The 19,240-nt window shown below is 40.4% G+C and overlaps 1 protein-coding gene across 1 annotated transcript; it reads left to right on the top strand.

Annotated features, from left to right (window-relative positions):
• Positions 1–4,420: 4,420 nt before the first annotated feature.
• LOC149307372 (lamin-B3-like) lies at positions 4,421–19,015 on the top strand. The gene is made up of 11 exons (XM_089538310.1): positions 4,421–4,749; positions 7,218–7,374; positions 8,255–8,380; positions 9,564–9,734; positions 12,053–12,157; positions 12,301–12,542; positions 13,781–14,009; positions 15,200–15,307; positions 15,500–15,616; positions 15,698–15,793; positions 17,505–19,015. The coding sequence occupies exons 1-11, from the start codon at positions 4,421–4,423 to the stop codon at positions 17,535–17,537; spliced, it is 1,713 nt and encodes a 570-aa protein (XP_089394436.1). The 3' UTR covers positions 17,538–19,015.
• The last annotated feature ends 225 nt before the right edge of the window (positions 19,016–19,240 follow it).

Here is a 19,240-nt window from a genome sequence, read left to right as displayed (position 1 = left end):
GGCTACATATCTCACAAAAGTAGTTCCCAAAATTCCCTATCATTGAGCCAAGGCAGTTAAAGCAGTCTCAGACAGGATCTAGAAAACTCTCAGGTGTGAATAGATGCAACCTGATTCTGCATCCGCACTGGGGAAATGATCCAGTTAGAGCGCAATAAAACCGGATTATTTCCCCAGTGCGGATGCAGCCTGAAAGTTCTGTCTCCATCTCCTTACCTCCGGATGGGAGTCCTTTAAGGGAAAGTCAGCTTTCCCAACTGCATCCAAGCTTTGCCTCCAAAGTGAGATGGGTCTTGCGCGCAATCCCAAGCGAAATCCTGCACTTTCAACCTCTTTGGCTCCTCGATGTCTCTCTGCAAAGTCCAGCAGAGCCAAGGAAACCTTGGAAGGAAGGGTCCCTGGAGCAGCAGACAGGACCTCCCCACCCACCCCCCCACCCTAAAAGCTGCAAAGAGAGACGCAGCCACTTAAACCTAACCCTGCGGAAAAAGATCTCTTGCAATTGCAAACGTCTTCTTTGCGCTCTTTCCAACCTGTTGGAGCTGCAGGATGGCAGCCATCCTAGAGCTGGACACAGAGCGCCCCCTAGTGGCCCTCTTTGCAGGATGAGCATCACTGGCGATGAAGAGGCCAAGCTCAGTTTTGGGTTATTTGGATGTGGCTGCAAGGCATTTCATAATAACCCTGATGTTGTCAGCATAGGTACAGCATCCAGGCTGTTAAGAATCCTTTGCTGATTCACCAGCGTCGCTTTTCCCTCTTAATGGATGGGTTTAACTCAGTGGGTTAAATCTGCAGAAAGCTGCAGAGGAGGGAAATCATCCTGGATGTTTAAGGGTACATTCAGCCATATCCACAGAGTTTTTACCCATGGATTCATAGAATCATAGAGCTGGAGGAGACCACAAGGGCCATCCAGTCCATCCCCCTGCCATGCAGAAACTCACAGTCAAATCAAATCATAGAATCATTGCTGGAAGAGACCACAAGGGCCATCCAGTCTAATCCCCTGCCATGCAGGAACTCTCAGTCAAATCATAGAGTTGGAGGAGACCACAAGGGCCATCCAGTCCAATCCCCTGCCATGCAGGAACTCACAAAAAAAAGCTGGCTTCAGGGTGGCGTGGGCGCATGGCGTCCACATGCCACACTCCTCAGCTCTGCCCCAAAGCTGGCATCATGCCGTCCACCCGACCAGATGGTGGGCAGCATTGGGACGTTCCTGAGGCATGGCAGTTAGATGCTGCACACTGCAGAAATGTGAAACAGCTGCTTTTTTGTTCCATCCCAAAAAGGCGTGGCATTTTGCCCTTTCTGAGCTGGAAAAATGCCAGATTTGGCCCATGGCGTGCAGTTGTCACAGCCCCGATCCAGTGCTCAAAGGGGTGGCCAGAAGCCTCATCTTCGAGCATGCTGAGCCTCACGCCATCTTTTCAGCCTTTTAAGGAGATATAGGTGAATGCCACAGTTCATTTCTGCCCAAATGCAGATGTTTGAGGAACAGTGGCATCACCCGCCCTTGGGTATCACCTGGTGCGGACTGAACCCCCCACACTCCCATAGTGACACCACTATGTCATACTGCCTTTCTTTCAATGTGAAGGTAGGCTGGGCAATGCAGTATTTTGAGAAATCACAAAAATTGGGAGAGCTATAGCTTCTGTGGACATATTTGTAAAGTAGCTTGAACAATGACCGGAGTGGCAGAGGAAGGGAGGAAGGAGCCATCTCCATCTACCACCCTCCAGATGTTGCTGGACTGCCCACCAGAGCCAACAATGAGGGATTTGTGGGCATTAATAATAATAATAAGTATCCCGCCTCTCCCTGTATTGGATCAAGTCCAACGACTTTGGAAGAGCCACATACTCCTCACTCCATTGTGCGGAGACCTTTTCCGGCTCAGGTCTTGTCAATCCACAACAGCAGAAAACAGACACAAGGTTTGCTTCTAATACAAGCCCTTCTTTTTTATCCAAGGTTTGTAAAGGAGGACAAAACCTACTGGTGCCCTGTTGTTTTCATCTTGGTGCATGCAAGCTTTTGCACCTGCCCTGCCGTAGGACGCTTTGCGTGGGCATCTTCGCTTGTCCTGTTAGTTGCATTCAGCAATGTCAGGCCTTAATCATTCGCTTGCTGTTAAAAGGGCCAGATTCACAGCTGGTCATGTGTGGGTGGATCAATGCAGTAAGCGCCCTGCAGAGGAACTGGAGATGCTTAATGTGGCCTGAGAAACAACACATTCCTTCCCTTCATATTTCAGCCCCATAGAGAGCAGCCCTTGCCCCTGCTGTGCTTTTGGAAATCAACAAAATGAGTTTGAGATTTAGTTTGAGACCACTGACATCCTCTCAAAGGCTGAGAAAGCAGAGTGGTGTGTTACAGTGTTAAGAGTGCAATCCTATGCATGCTTCTTTCTCAGTGAACAAGTCAGAGTTTATCACACTGGGGCTGATTTTGGTATTAGCGAGAGATTAAAGCGCATTTGAAGCATCCCGCCAATAAAGCGAAAACGGCAAGTCGTTGCACAAATGGTGATCACACACAACGGCACAAATAAAGTGAGATTGGAAATGCATTGTCGCTGAAATGCCGAAAGTAAGAAAGATGCGCACTAATGTTTCTTTGTGACCTTTAATGGTGGGTTTTGTGTGACGTCATGTGAAACCATTTTGCGTAATTATGTAATTCCCCCCCCCTCCAGTTATTCACAGGTTAAACTCCTGATCTCCTAAGTTCAGTGAGGCTCAGTTCCAATGCTGAGTCAGATTTGACTTAAAAACCACTCCCAGTTCATTAAGTGACTATAGCGACAACAACAGCAACAACAACAGCGACCATCTCGGAGCGTGCTGTGGCCTCCTTTGCAGGTTTTTAAACAAAGGCTTCAATGGCCATTTGTTGGGGGTCCTTTGATTGTGAGTTCCTGCATGGCAGAATGAGGTTGGAGTGGATGGCCTTTGGGGTCTCTTACAACTCAATGATGCTATGGTTTTAACAATAAGCATTGGTACAGCACTCTAGTGGATCCAAATCACTCCATGCAGGGCAGGTCTATGAGTCTGTGGCTTCCGTTCACCTGTCGACTTATGGCAACTCCATTAATTTCTTAGGGTTTACATAAGGAAGGAATACTTGGGGTGGTTTGCCGGTTCCTCCCTCTGAAGTAGCCTACAGCACCTGGCATCCATTGGCTGTCTCCCATTCAAATACTAACCAGGGCTGACCCTACTTAGCTTCCAAGATCAGAGGGGATCTAGTATCTTTGGCGTATTTAGTCCTACTACAGAGCACGTTTAGTGTTTGGACTATGACTCCGAAGAGCCAGGTTTGAATCCCTGCTCATCCAGGGAAATCCATTGGGCGACTTTGGGCAAGTCACACTTTCTCATAGGCCTCTGAACAAATCTTGCCAAGCAAACCCTGGGATGGGGTCACTATAAACTGGAAATGACTTTGTCACATAAGCAGGTAGCTATGTTTTTAAATTTGGCAATTCTTACCAGACCACCAATGATACATTAACTAATGTTTACCTTTTATATATGTAGACATTTTATTGTGTATTGTGCGTCAAATGTGTCTTTTAATCTGAGGAATTTATGGTCTGTTGACTGTAAATAAAGACCATTTATTTACAATTACAGTTACAATTCTCCCAGCAAGAATGGGTAAAAATGTGGCTCCTCAAACGTTGTTGGGTTACAGCTCCCATAACCCTTTGCCATTGGGGATGCTGGCTGGATTGATGGGAGACACAATCCAACAATGCTTGGAGAACTACACTATCCCTATCAGTAATCTGGTATCTGCTGGGGTTTGGTGCCAGGATTCCCCCCCCCCCTCCCAATTTAAGTCCCATTAAATGCAATGGTGTAGTAACATGCTGTCTCTTAAATTAAATGTCAAAAATCCAGGTTTGCTTTTTGGAATATATATATATATATATATATAGAGAGAGAGAGAGAGAGAGAGAGAGCGCTCTGGTCCCACAATATATATATATATATATATATGGAGAGAGAGAGAGAGCTCTGGTCCCACAATAGGATGACAGTTCTGTGGTCAACTCAAATATATATATATATAATATCTTGTTAGATCATCCTATTATATATATATAATATATATATATATATATATATATATTGATTGATAGGAATATATATATATATATATATATATATATATATATATATATATATATATCTCATATTAGCTAACTCCAATTTCCCAGGATTCCCTAGCCTTGAGCCAGGGCAGTTACAGCAGCCTCAAAGTGGGCTAATATGATTATCCCTGCAGTGTGCTGTTTGGGAGCCTTTAAGGCAGCATCAGCATCAGCCCCTCTTAGGAGGCTGCAGCAGCAGAGTCAGTCCCAGCTGGAGGAGGCCTTCCTTCCTCCCTCCCTCCCTTAGCCATGGCCTCCTCCTCCTCTCCGGCTGCAGACAGTGGCCTGGCCCTTTCTCCTTGGAGCCATAGGCGGCAGGAGGAGGCTGGGGAGCTGCGCCGCCTCAACGACCGCCTGGCCGCCTACATCCACCGCGCCCGGGCCTTGGAGGCCTCCCAGGCCGCCCTCCAGCTCCGCCTGGGCGAAGACGCCGAGCAGAGCTGCCTCCTCCTCCGCCAGAGCTACCAGGCGGAGCTGGCCCAGGCCAGGAAGGCCAAGCAGCAGCAGGCCAGCGAGGCAGCGCGCCTCCAGGGGGCGCTGCAGGCCCTGCGCCAGGAGCACCGGCAACTCCTGGCCAGGTGAGGGCGCTCGAGACTTCTACTGCTGCTGTCACTCTTCCTCAAGGAGACAATCACATCACATAACAACCTAGCATTTATATGTGTGTGTGTGGGATAGGATTAATATATATTTATGATAGGATGCTTTATATTTATATTTATATATATATATGTGTGTGTGTGTGTGTGAGATAGGATGTTATTACCTATCATACACACACATATATTCATGGATACACACACACACACTGTATATACTGTATATCCTAATTGTATCATTACCTATCTCATAAATAAATAGCCTTTTATATATATGTGTGTGTGAGAGAGAGAGAGAGATAGGTAATGATATAATTAGGATTGCAATTATGGCTATTGATGAATAGATGAATTGTTATTTTAGAGAAATAACAGGAATGTTGGTTAATTCAGTATTAGTATTTTATTGACCGTATTTTGTATTATTTATAATTTTTACTGATGTAATCCTGCCTCGATCCTTGAGAGGGGCAGGAAATATAAATAATTATTATATCATTATATCATTTCCTATTAGATCATCCTTATATATATATATATATATATATATATATATATATATATATATATATCCTTCCTGTCTATCTGTAATATATACTGTATATGTATATACTGTATATATAATCCTATTGTATATATGTATCCTATCGTAATATATAACATCCAATACATACACACACACACATTCCTATTATATATAAAACATCCTAAGTTTATATATACATATATATATATATATACCCTATTCATATATATTTTATATATATATATATATATATATATATAGAGAGAGAGAGAGAGAGAGAGAGAGAGAGCATGTGGAGGGACGTGTGTGTGTGTGTGTATAAGGATAGGATGTTATAGATATTAATATAGATCTATCTATCTATATAAAACATTATATATACAACCTATTATATATATAAAACATCCTATCCTTTTATATATATATCTATACACACACACACACACACACACACACACACACTTGTCCCTCTACATTTGCAGCTTTGGCTTTTGCGGATTTGATTATTTGATTAATACGTTCTCTCTAGGAATATCTAGGTCCTCCTGCGCAACTCTATGGTCAACTTTAACCAAAAGCCTCACTGAAGGACCTACTAGACTAACTTGAAGGCACACAACAACAACAAGCCGTCTTGCAGTGTAGTCCAACTTATGGAGGCCCTAAGGTGAAACTACTGTGGGGTTTTCTTGGCAAGCTTTGTTCAGAGGGGTTTTGCTGTTGCATTGAGGCTGAGAGAGTGTGACTTGCCCAAGGTGACCCAGTGGGTTACCGTGACCGAAAAGGGATTCGAACCCTAGTCTCTCCAATGCTCAAACCACTGCAAGACTGTATCCCTGCAATAACTGGGACGTTGTTGTTGTTAACTGCCTTTGAGTTGACCACAGTTCATGGTGACCCTGTGGATGAGGCATCTCCAAGACCTCCTGTCTTCAACTGCTCTGTTCAGGTCCTTATTGAATCCCTTATTTATTGAATCTATCCATCTGGCATGCAGTTATCCTCTCTTTCTGCTGCCTTCTACTTTCTCTAGCATTACTGTCTTCTCTAGTGAGTCAAGCCTCCTTATGATATGGCCAAAGCTCAACTGCCTCCAGTGTCAATTAAGTGCGTTCTTCTGTTCTACAAATTCTGCAAGGCGGCATCAACAACACATGTCCAGTCCATTATTAAGTATAAAATACAGTATGTCAAGCCTTTTTATCCAGCTGAGTACAATATTTAAAGGATTTGGCTACTGCTAAACAAGCAGCTTTAAAAACATATGATCAATCCATTATTGGTGGGCCTACCAGGACATTCTTATGTCAAATCTTTATTAGACTTTTATGTCACATTATTAGAAGAGAAAATTCCAAGTGTGACTTTGGTTGTTGTCAAGTTTTCGTCTGAGGTATTCAGGACCAGAGAACAGTTAACTTCTGTATTAGGGGGAAATGACTGAAATAAGCTCTGCCTGTATGATTTGACCTAATTTGTTACACATTTGACCTAACAATGTGTAAAATAAATTAAAAGCACAAGGAACAATTAGGTCAAATCATAAGATCTATGATTCTACGATTCAATGATTTGACCTAATTGTTCCTTGTGCTTCTAATTTATTTTACATATTGTTAAATTGAACTTGCTGGGTCTCTGGGTTTTAATAAAGGATATCTGCAAATCAAGTCTATTCAAGGCACAGAAGTATGGATGAAGAAAAAGTAATTATTCTATTTACACCTCTTTTTTTTTTTTTTCTTTGACTCCATCCTCTATAAATATTCTCTAAGATAAAACAGATTACTATTTTAGAATGGATACATTAGGGATCTGGAAATGGTAATATACACGGTGCTTATTACTCAACTGTATTTAAAAACCTTGCCTGTCAGATGCAACCTTTTCTTCCCACTCTTCCAATTTGCTTGTTTTGCAGGAACTCTACAAAAGAAAATGATTTAAGCCTGGCGGTTGCTCGCGTGAAGGATCTCGATGCTCAGCTCAACTCCAAAGAGGCAGAACTGGCAACTTCATTGAGTAGACAACAACACCTGGAGAGAAATCTTGATGAGTCCAAGGAGCAAATAATCTCTGTATGGCGTTGTTCAGTAAAATCTAAAATGTCCTGCTGAAGCTTTGGAAGGTCATCCTTGATATTCCAGATCACAAGTCTGTTCTCGCTTTCTTTTCTTATGCTATCTCCACTTCTTTGAGCAATTAGAAGTTCCAGGGGAATGGGACTTTCCTTAGTTTGGTGTCATCTGCAAAGATGTGACTGAAGGCTTACAGAATTTTTATAATATATTTGTTCATATATAATATATTTATTCATTACTTGGAGTCAGAATACCTGAAATATCACCTCCTCCCATATGAGCCTGCCAGGAATCAGAGATGTTCAGAAGTGTAGATCCTCTGTGGTCATTATTGTAGTGTTCTTTATATTGAGCAGTACATGGACAGAAATGGCCCTACCATCTCTGTAGTTGTTCACCCTGCTTTAAAATAACCCTGGTGTTCCCATGAACATAGTCTGAGATTGTTTTAGGGCAGTATCTGCATAGCTCCTCCAAACTCAGTTCTGTGTCCACAAAAATTACAGTGTGTTCTCTTTATTCCTTGTGCAAGCTAGAGAGCTTGAGAGAAAAAAGAATTCCAAATGACATTGGACAGTAGTTAGTACTATGCTTCTGCTGGTGAACATCAGAATTCAGTGGTAAAGTGAGGAGCAATTTCCTACTCACTGCAGCCCCAATGTACCCCAAAACTGACTCTGGTGGGCTTTTGGGTGGCATGATGGAAAGCGGAAAAGAAGGAAGGGAAAGAATGTTTCACAATGCAGAATTTAAGCCGTTCAGCTTAAATGTGGTGAGCTTTTGTTGTAGCTGTATGTAAGCTTTGGAACCTAGTTAATACATGTAGATTAAGTTTTGTTAACCTGAGGTGTTGTGAAAAGTGTTTCTCCTTTCTTAGCTAAAAGAGGCAGTGAATCATTCAAAAAACCAACTTCAGAATGAGAAGTTGAGGAGGATAGATTTGGAAAACCAAATGAAGACACTCCAAGACCAAGTGACATTTCTGAAGCACCTCCATGAAAATGTATGTATGGCATAATAGACTTGGTAACTCTCTTTTGTTCAAATTGTGTAAACGCACAGCATTCTTGTTAAAGATAGCCAGGTTAATGCGCTTGGTAAATTTTTTTAATGAGACTAATGTTGATACCTTATCTGGGTTATTCTAAGGAGCATTTTCTCCCATATTTCTGTTTAAGAACTGCAGAAGAAACCCTTAGTCTATGAGATTTTGCTGGAGGAGATCCAGAGAGTCACTGACTGTGTGATTTAAAATAAAATAAAGCCATTTTGACCATTAAAATATCCATGATTAGTGTGAGTATCTTTCTCAGACCAACCAGAAGATCAGAAAAACAAGCAAGCTTTCCTGATTTCTTCATCAAGGCACTATGATTATTTAAAATCAAACCGAACACAGAGCTGATTTTCTGATTTGAAAACAATTGCATGCTCTTTATTCCAGGCTTGTACTCCAGGACTTAACTGTATCCTTGAAACATATTCAGGGGTAAGCTATGTTAGCCATGCAACAAAATCCAAAATCCACAAAGCAGCTATACCTTTATACCAAACAAAATGCACAAAACACATTACGCAGACTTTTGAAGCTTTACAGGCTTCTTCACCAGGGAAAGATATTAAAAGTAAAACAGGAGAGGAAAAATGATGATCTACATTTTATCTCAAATTTTACTTCTGTCATCAGTTCAGATGGTCTGGAAGGACATCAATGCAGGACATTCCCCTTATTGGCCATGTGCGGACCAGGGACAAAGGGCAATAAAAGGCAAAGGTGCAGGTTAAGTCTCCTATATCTGAAATCTGAAATTGGATCTATGTATGTTTGGATTTTGAAATATTTGCATACACATATCAGGTATCTTGGAATTGGGATCCAAGCCTAAACATGAAGTTCATTTATGTTTCATATACACCTGATAGACACAGCTGAAGGTAAGTGATACATAATATTTTTAATAATGTTGTGCATGAAACAAAGTTTGTGTGCACTGAACCTTCAGAAAAGCAAAGGTGTCACTTTGTCAGCCATCCATGGAAAGTTTTGGATTTTGGATTTCACAATTCCAGATAAGGGACACTTAACCTGTAATACAACTTGTTCATTTGTCTGGCTGAAATATATTGCTTTTTTAAAAGGACATGACTGCCAAATTCTTTTTCACCTTGCATTTCCATTCTTTTAGGAACTTAGGAACAAGAAGCAACTCTATGCGAGCAGAATTCAAGAAATAGAGTCTGGTCGTCAGCAGGAATTTGAGAACAAATTGTTGAAGGCTCTCCAAGACCTCAGAAAAGAACATGAAGAACAGATTCAGGAATACAAATATAAGACGGAGCAAAACTTCCAGGCCAAAGTGAGTGATCTGGCTGCCTGATCATAGTATGCTGAAAACATAGATGCTGCTTCTGACATTTCTATGGGATGTGCTTATTCTTGACATAGGGGAAAGAAAAAGGAGTTGAAAGAAGCAATGGTTGGAGGTCTGTTTGAGTTTAGCAATTAAATATGTGATTCATTCATGGAATGGTAAATGTGTGAGTTGGTGGGAGCTGAAAATAAAACAGAGAGGGAAAATGGGGGATTATTGACCAACTGGAATCACTAGGACAAGGTCTGGGAATCAGTTCCCCATACTATGCCATCCCTGAAACTGGAAGTGAATGGAAGTTCAGTTTCAGTTTCCTAAGAGCCTTATTTTTTTGGGGTGAAAAAGAGGGTGTGCAAGTGTGGGGTGCAGCTTTAAAAAAATCACATCCTACAAAAGTTAAAACTATCAGTATAATTAAAGACACGTAAAAGCTTAACCCTTAAAGTTTTGACCAAGGAAGTCTCGTCAATGTCTGTCAAGGTCTTAGGAAGAATGAAGCGGAGAGAGTGAAAGGTATTTATGTTGGGGGGGAGGGAGGGGTGGTGGATGACTGTGTATTTTTGATAAGATGCTTCTGTTATATGTTATATATGTTATATGTTTTATGTTATGTATGTAATTTGTTTTATTTTGTAATAATTTTTTTTTAAAAAAGCTTAACCCTTAAAAAAAGGAAAACAACAAATATTTAAAAGGAAGCATTTTACAAAGGGAGGCCTAAATACTGTAATGGCATCAGATCTTGTCTGATCTTGGAAGCTAAGCAGGATCAGCCTGGGTTAGTACTTGGACAGGGGACCACCAATGAATATCAGGTGCTGCTTTCTGAGGAAGGACCTAGCAAAACCACTTCTGAGTATTCCTTGCCTAGTAAAATAAAACCTATTAAATGCATGGGGTTGCCACAAGTTGAAAAGCAGCTTGAAGGCTCATGCACACACCCTTAACAAAGGGTTCTTTCCATGGCACAACCAGTCCTCAAAATTTTGAACCACATTTCCTGGAGGCCTTCAAGAGCACAATCTATTATTATTATTCTTATTAAAAATGGGAGTGGAGTAGCATAGGATCAGAGCTGTCACCATGGCATTTTAAAGAGGGGAAAAAAGGAAAAGGAAAAATATGGTAATATCCACACAGTATATAGCATTGCCTCTACTAGAAGCTTCTAGGTTGCAGGAGCTCCTACACTGTGAAACATAAAAATTGTTATTCTAAACAAGTGGCCTTCTAGTTATTTGAGGATTTTCTGGTGTTTTTTAAAACCCTTTGGCAAAAACAACTAGACCTAGCAGCAACTAACCAAACCCCCAGAATATCACAGGTACAGAAAAATGGCCCTTGGACCTACTGCAGTTGCCCATCCCCAATTAGAAACTGGGGATATGTGGGAATATTTTGTTGTTCTCCACTTGTTACCTTTTGCTAACAAAATAGCCACCAAATAATAACAAGTGGAATCTACTGCATGGAATTGGGGACCATTGCTGCAGTTGAGAATGTTTAAATATGCAAACTAGGGTGGAAGAGATTTTGATCTAGTCGCTGCTAGGTTAGTTGTTTTTGCTTTAGTGACCCTTCAACTCCCATATACATCTGATAGGTCTCTCTAAGTTCACTGAGATTTACTCAAGTAGGCCTGCATACGATTGACTGTTCTGCCTTGTGAGATGCTTTCCCCAGTTTCTTAATCTTACTCTTAATCTTATAATAATAAAAAATAAGATTAACTTTCCTGCCTATGCTAGTGATGTGGTTTGGGTTACATAGGCTGACAAACACACATGCTGACAAAAATACATAGGTTCCAACATTTCAGACATGAAAGCTGGGACATGTGTGGCCAAGCAACATCAGTGTGCTCAGGATGGCAAAATATATTAATAAGGAAGACTACACAAACTAGGAGAGGCTGCAGTGGTTTGCTTTTGCGTAAGCCTGTAAGTAAGAGTGCAACCTAGTTTTGTAGTTTGAACTCAGCTTGCAACAATTCAAGTAAACTGAGGACAAAGGGGGGAAGTGGGAGGAAAGAGAAGCTGGGACATTTTTAAAGCAGCTGGAAAAATGGGACAGCAAAGGATTAATTAGGACTGCTTTGCTAAATTGGGATAGTTGAAGGATATGCAAACAGATGGAGTCAAACTTAGTAAATGTTCTCTTCTGTGTTGGCAGGGATAATGGCAGAAACACTGCTCAGCTTTGGTGTATATGTGTTAAAACTGAATAAGGGTACACTGTTGTGCATAGGAACAAGTTCAAATTAAAGTGTATAGTAATAGCTTTCTTAACCAATACTTTCACAGATGGAAAATGTCCAGCTTTCTGCAGCAAAGAACACTGATTTTGCCAACTGTACCATGGAAAAGCTCACTGAAACCAAACTGAAGGTTGATACACTAATATCACAGGTAAGTATATCGGAAACCTGGTAAAACAAGGCATCTGAGAATGCTCTAGCTCCTCTTTTAATTTCTATAAAACAGATCTCTGTGTTTGATACATGTGTTCAAATTGATGTTCCTAACAGTAAAACTTTTCTATGAAATCCCAGAACTGTGCATTGGAAGCCAGGATAAGAGAACTAGAAGCCAGAGCAAGGGAGCTTCAGAAGACAGTTGACCATGAACGTGATTCATCAAAGAAGTGCATAGCTGAAAAGGATAAGGAGATGGCAGAAATGCAACAGCATATGCAGACTCAGCTGGAGGAGTATGAGCATTTATTGGATGTGAAGCTGGCTCTGGATCTCGAGATCAGTGCCTACCGGACAATGCTGGAAGGAGAAGAAGAACGGTAAATTTGGGAATCCTGCAAATTTCAGCAGGTTTTAAAGGGGAGCATAGTTAGAACTGAGAAAGAACTGAAGGGGCACCAACTGCTCAGAATAACCCAAGAGTTATTGGTCATGGAGCTGAACTAGGTGACCCCTGTGGTCCCAGTAGCTGAAGATGTCCAATAGTTGAAGATAAGAAAGCTAATTTGATGTAAAAAAAAAGTTAAACAAGATAAGAAAACAACAAGAAAACAACATTGATACCTTTTCTTGCTCAACTTGTTAAAAACGATCCTTTGGATAACTAGGATAAGGTATCAACATTGTTGATATCGTATCCTGGTTGTCCAAAGGATCATTTTGTCCCACCTCTCTTCTTATGTATTGAGAACTACAGAAGAGCCCCTTATTCTGTAGAGAACCAGTGGACATTCTGGCAAAAGTCTATTTAACTCTTGTCTGCTGAGTATGAACAGCAGACCAGACAGACTTAATTTTGAGCAGTATTAGCCATTTATGGGCTCGTTCAGATGGCCCTAAAGGGGCAGCTTGGCACTGCCCCTTTGATCGCCTGATCGGGACTGCAGCAACCACACTCCATGACCCTAATCTGGCTTTTTTCCAGCTCAAAAAGAAGCATTTTAAACACATTATTTAATGTGTAAATCAAATCCCAGGAAGATGTGAGCGGGTGGCTTGAATGTACATTAAGGGAAACTCTCTCCAAAGATTGTTGTAGTTGAGAAGGGTATTTTAAGAGCTCTATGTCTCTGTTGGTTCAAATGGATGGCTACAACTGTAATGTACAGGAAGATAAAAATTTCTAGAATCTCCCAGCCAGTATGGCTGATGGCCAGAAAGTTACTATCCCAAGTTCTACGCTTATCTGAGAGTCATCCTAAAGTAGAGGATCTCAGATTTGGGTCCTCTAATATTGCGAGACCTCACCACACAGAAACCCTTTGTTTTCCTCTGTAGCACAGTTGCATTACCTGTGCACTCTATACCAGCAGCCAGTCATGTGGGGTGGAATCAAAATGTACAATTATATTGCAATACAGACGTGCGTCAAAATCTTAAGAGAGGAGAAACTGATTCAGAAATATTGAGCATAATGTGGTTTGATTCTTCGAATCTTGAACTGTACTGATCTGATTTCAAGCTGTGTCACGATCACAATGGCAAAGGGTGAATAGTAAATACTTCTCAGGAGAATATTGAACTGACTGCCAAATTTGACAGATGATCTGTTTTATAGTTTAAAAATATGCAGACCCTCTTTGGAAGGTGGGGGAAAACAGACAACAAGCAGTCAGGGCCACCGTGATTCCCTGCAAGGAAAGAAAAGGAAACGGGCATTAGCCAAAAAGCAAGCCCACAGTGCAAGTGTCAAAGTGGTCCAGCGTGCGTCTTCTTCAGGAAGTATCTCCATAGAAGAAATTGATACAGAGGGGAAATACATTAAAATTAAAAACAACTCTGATAAGGTATTTAAAATGCATTAAGCCTGGTCTAATGCATGATTGCTTAGCGTTACTGATAAAGCCATCTTTCTAAAAACATGGCTGCCAGTTCTTGACAGAATAGCCTTGGGAGTGGGCAACTTTCCACGGAGGTTTACTTAACTCTTGTACCACTGTGCCTGGTATGTTCTTTCCTGTAGTCCCTGTTTGTGATGGGATTGTGGAAGTAGAACTTTACTGGGCAGGAGAATTACAGGGGATATGGTAAGCACAATGTTGGCTGCTTGTGCCCTGCACAGTGTGTGCCTTCCTGTTACTTCACTGCAATATCTGGCCCTTTTAACTGAAAGTAGTAGTAATAGAGCAAGCATCCCACAAAAGACTGCTGTTTCTCTGTTAATGATCTTCTTGTAGAACGGGCTCTCAAGGAAAGCTTGTGCCCACACCCCAGTGGGGTGCGACATGGAATTTCATGTGGTGCAGCAAAGAAAAGCTTGTGTCATTGAGTGACAAGTCATCACTCAGGTTTTTTTCTGAATCAATTAAAATCTAATTTCTCAATTCAGATATACATTGTATGTACTGAGTTAAACGCTTATTTTTTTTTAATTCAATTTGTTCACCCACAGTATTGTTTGTGGTTCAGAAATTAGACTGTCTTAATTTTCAAATATGTTATTATCTTTGTAGGGGGTACAAACATTAATCAAACATTTCCAAGGGGTGTGGGGTACAGAAAACATTGGGAACTACTGCTATAGCAAGTACGTACAAGGATTGTATTAAAGGTCATGTACATAATGCCCATGGAGCAAAGAACAGTACCTATACATGAACCTTAAAAATGGTCCAGAGTGCTCTGTAATATGCTAGGGTTCATTGACTAAGTTGTCAATGGACCTTACCACACTAGAACAGAAACGGGACTTAAAATAAAATTAAATTAGAAAAAAAAGTTTTTCATATAATGTTACTGCCAAAGTGAAATAACGCGAAGAACGCGTCCTGAAAGTAAAAAGCTGCCGTTTTTGTCTCATTTGCCTTCGCTTTATCTTCGCATGATTTCACTTGTGTGAAAAACTACCTGCATTTGCGTTTTTTTCCTAATTTCATTCTAATTTAAATCCCATTTCTGTTCGGGATTCCACGAGTGTGATAAGGTCCAGTGTGGAGAGGTGTTAGAAAACACTTGTAAAACATTGCTTTCCTTGCAGGATCAGTTGCTAACTGGTTGGACAGTAAGAAGGCAGCACAGAAATGAATCAGACATAATGTACCAGTTTCCTGCTCGATTTACTCTTCAGGCTGGTCAAGTAGTTACAGTGAGTGAAAATATTCATATGTTACACTTTTTGCAAGTCAGTTTCTTCTATGAAACCACTGTCACTACATAGAGATATTAGGAGTTTTTCCTCATAGTTTTGTGTTATTAGTTTAAATCTTTCTTCCAATGAGATCAAGGTGGCATGCCTAGTACCTCAGCCCCACAAAATCACATTTTTTTTATTTTCAAGATCTGGGGTGCAAGAGAAGACTCAAGCCCATGTCCTGGTGTGCTTGTCTGGGAATCCCAAAAGCCATGGGATGTTGCAGAGAACATTAGCATTGCACTCCTTAACGCTGATGGTAAAGTAAGTGCCAGAACAACCTGTCTTTACTGTTACTTTATGCTCTTCGGGTTAAATCTTCTGACCTGTTCCACTTACTTGCAGGAAACAGCAGAAGGAAAGATCATCTATGTTGATAAAGGAGAAGGTGATGGAGAAGTGGAAGATGCTGCTGATAAGAAAATGGAGCTTTATGGTCAGGTAAATTTCTAAATTGTTCGCTCAAAAGCTGAAAGTGAGAAATGCCAGATATACACCTTATTTTCTGCCTGGTGGAACATTTTCCTCCCCATTTAAAAAAAGTGAAGTATATTTCAAATCACAGTAATAATTGACTGTGAGGTTTCTTGCCTTGACATGACAAAAGAAGGAAAATTGGGGGTGGACCTTATATTTTGTTTAAAAGAGGGGAGAATCAAGTGATCATCCTGACATTGTCTCCGAGATCCAACTTTGGCTGCAGTCTGATGCAGTTTGACTCCACTTTAACTGTCATGCTTGAGGCTATGGAACTGTGGAATTAGTAGTTTTGTGAGATCTTTAGCTTTCTCTGTCAGAGAGCTGTAGTTCCACAACAAACAAATCCCAGGATTCCATAGCATTGAGCCATGGCAGTTAAAGTTATATCAAACTGCTCTAATTCTGCAGTGAGGCAGAAGCAGTCTACAACTAGCTTAGCAAGGCTTTATTCATGCACTGAAGGCTGTTCATTAATGTGTGGGTCAGACTTTACCATCATTAAGTAAGTCTCAGTTATTCATACCTAAAATGCTCAAAATGATAGATGGTTTACAAACTGGATCCAAATCCAATTCCTATCTTCAACTAAGTTCAGAGTCCTTAAATTAGTTGCTTAACAACAAGTCACCATTTATATGAGTCCTACTGATACAGGCCTAGCTATTGGATTTAGGCCTGTATTCCTAGCAAGTTTGAGGTTCCTCATATAGTCTAGTAGTCATATGTGATCAATTGATTTGATTGATTGATTCTATTTCTATATTGACTCCCAGCCCACAAAGGCTCCCAAGATAATGAACTAACACAAATCAATTTTAAGTACAAAGTTAAACACATTTTAAAAGACACTAAAATATTCTTTAAAATGCCTACAAATAAAACAATCCTGGAATCCAGTTTTAAAACAGTTAAAATAGCATTTTCAAACATGGAATGTCATGCAGCAAAGCACTGTTTTGATTGCTGACTGAAAACTAAGAGATAGGACCTGCCAAACCTCCTTAAAGAGTTCCACAGTTGAGGCGCTGCTACAGAGAAAGCCCTTTTAAAGACATTCTACTCATTAAATTAAACATTAAATTAAAAGTTCTAATTAACTCTGTATATGCTGTTGCTGAGTGCCTTCAAGTCATTGCCAGCTTATGGCAACCCTAAGGCAAACCTATCATGCAGGTTTATTGGCACAATTTATTCAGAGGGGGTTTGCTGTTGCCTTCCTCTGAGGCTGAGAGAGTGTGACTTCCCCGAGGCCATCCAGTGGGTTTCCATGGCCAAACAGGGATTCGAACCGTGGTCTCCAGAGTCCTAGTTGAACACTGAAACCATATTGACTCCCATAAAGGTATATACCACTGATATTTTCAAAGAACAAACCATATTTTGTTTGAATGGTGTTTGTATGTATTTTCAGAGCCATTCTGTCTTGCATGAGAATCAAAGTGAATGCTTTCTCTTTACATAGTTTCAAAATTTTGTCTTTAAAGTACTCACATGTTTAATCAATTTACACTGGTATGAACGCTTTAAAGAGTGCAAAACTAAAACCTAAATTCTAGCAATTACTCCTAAATGTAAGAACACCATTTATTTGCTTAGACAGATTACAGAGCGGAAATTTTGCATTTCAGCCTCTTATTATCAAGACACCTCAGTTCTTCTTCTCTGTCCACAGCAAAATGAAAGCCGCAGCTGTCCCATAATGTAGTCAGGAAAAGATGATGGTGATCTACGGAGGTTTTTTACACAAAATGGCATTCTCTGGAATATGTGTAAACTTTAGGGATGAATGCCATACTGGAATTTTGTGGAACTTTACATCCCACAGTGTCAGATGCTGGATGTTGTGTCTTGGCATATTGGGTCTTTCCTTGATTGGAGCTACTGAAGCTGGAATGTAATGCATCTTCAAGAAGGACTGAAGTGGTTTATCAGACAGCCCTAGGAAGTTGTGCTGCTTTAAAAACCTATTCAAGAGTCAAATGCTGTCAAATTAATACAGCAGTAGGATCAACAATGCTCATTTAGATGATAAGGTCCCACTTGCTTATAGATCTGCTTCTCATGAAATTTACAGTAATCAAAAACAAAGCTACCACATTGCTCTCTTTCTACATTCATTGAGGCCCTTCTCACCTCTGCACAGATACCTAGGCAAAATGGTTTAATTTTATTCTTGTGGCTGACTGCTGAAGATTTTACTGTAATGCTCTGGTATTACAGTGTGCAGCCTTCTACATGATGTTGGACTATATAACTCTCATCAGACCTACTCAGCAGAATGAGTGGTGAGAAATGATGGAAGCTGCAGTTCACCATCATCTGGAGGACCACATAATTCTGCACTTTGGTGCTCCCCTCTTTCATAACTTGGGAACACCTCAACGTAAGTGTACAATTAAATCAAGAGGAGTTCTTCAGCTCCCTTACACTCTATCAGCTAAGTAATGCTACTCATCTTATGTTTTTGGCTGTAGTGTATTATTTTGGTAGCCCGACTCTTATGCGCAGCCTGTGTAGACTGCACTGTTGAATGAGCCTGTACGGTTCAGTTATAAAGAGGTAAGAACTTTAGATGCTTTCTCAGAACCTGGGAAATGTTCTTGAGCTACAGTTCCCAGAATGCATGAGTTGACATGGGTCTTGTAAAACAAAAATAACTTCTCCAAGTTCTGTTATTTCTTCACCCTCCTTATCATCCTAACCTAACCCATCAAAAAGCCCTTCAATAGGATGCAGAATGGAAATAGAAATAGCAGCGATTTTTAAACCCTCTAGTTCTCTGTCACTCTCTAATGTTTTGGATGGGGTCAGGGGCTGCTGTATTTCAATGCACAGGGTTTAGTAAGCGCTCCTGTGTTTGTCAGTCTGAAAGAGTGTACTCATTGCTACATGCCTCAACAATACAAAAGGTTTGTTTTAATGACAGTTTTTTTCTCTACAAGAGTAACATTTCAGTTGGATTTCTAGATCAGCAAATATTTTAAAAGAGTTAGCTAATAAATAATTATATTATTTATAATAATTATAAATAATATTAAATTATTAACATCAGGCTTTGCCTCTAATATTTTAGTAGATCTAAATATGTGCTAGTAATATTTCACCACATTTAGATAGGGATAAATGCTTTTCCTGTTGAACCACTTGCTTTCTATTATCTTCCATACAGCTCACAAATCTTTATGGTGTTTAAAACAATAAACTTCTTTGGTTTTGGCAAGCCATAGTGTCTGTGTTTGCATTGATTGGGAGGGCTGCGTGTAGAGTTATCGGTTGAATGTATATGACAGCAAATAAAACAGCACACTTAGTAGCCACAAGTCATGAACAAGACTATGTAAAAAAACAGTCTTCTACTTAGCAAGCAATTTAGTTAACTGTAAGTTAGGCCTTCCTATGGATGTTTTG

Source organism: Sceloporus occidentalis, unplaced genomic scaffold (genome assembly GCF_023333645.1).
Source record: "Sceloporus occidentalis isolate IW3139 unplaced genomic scaffold, rSceOcc1.0.p SCAF_9, whole genome shotgun sequence".
NCBI lineage: Eukaryota > Metazoa > Chordata > Lepidosauria > Squamata > Phrynosomatidae > Sceloporus > Sceloporus occidentalis.
The sequence above is the reverse complement of the archived record's forward strand: the minus strand, read 5'-3'. Positions and strand labels throughout refer to the sequence as shown.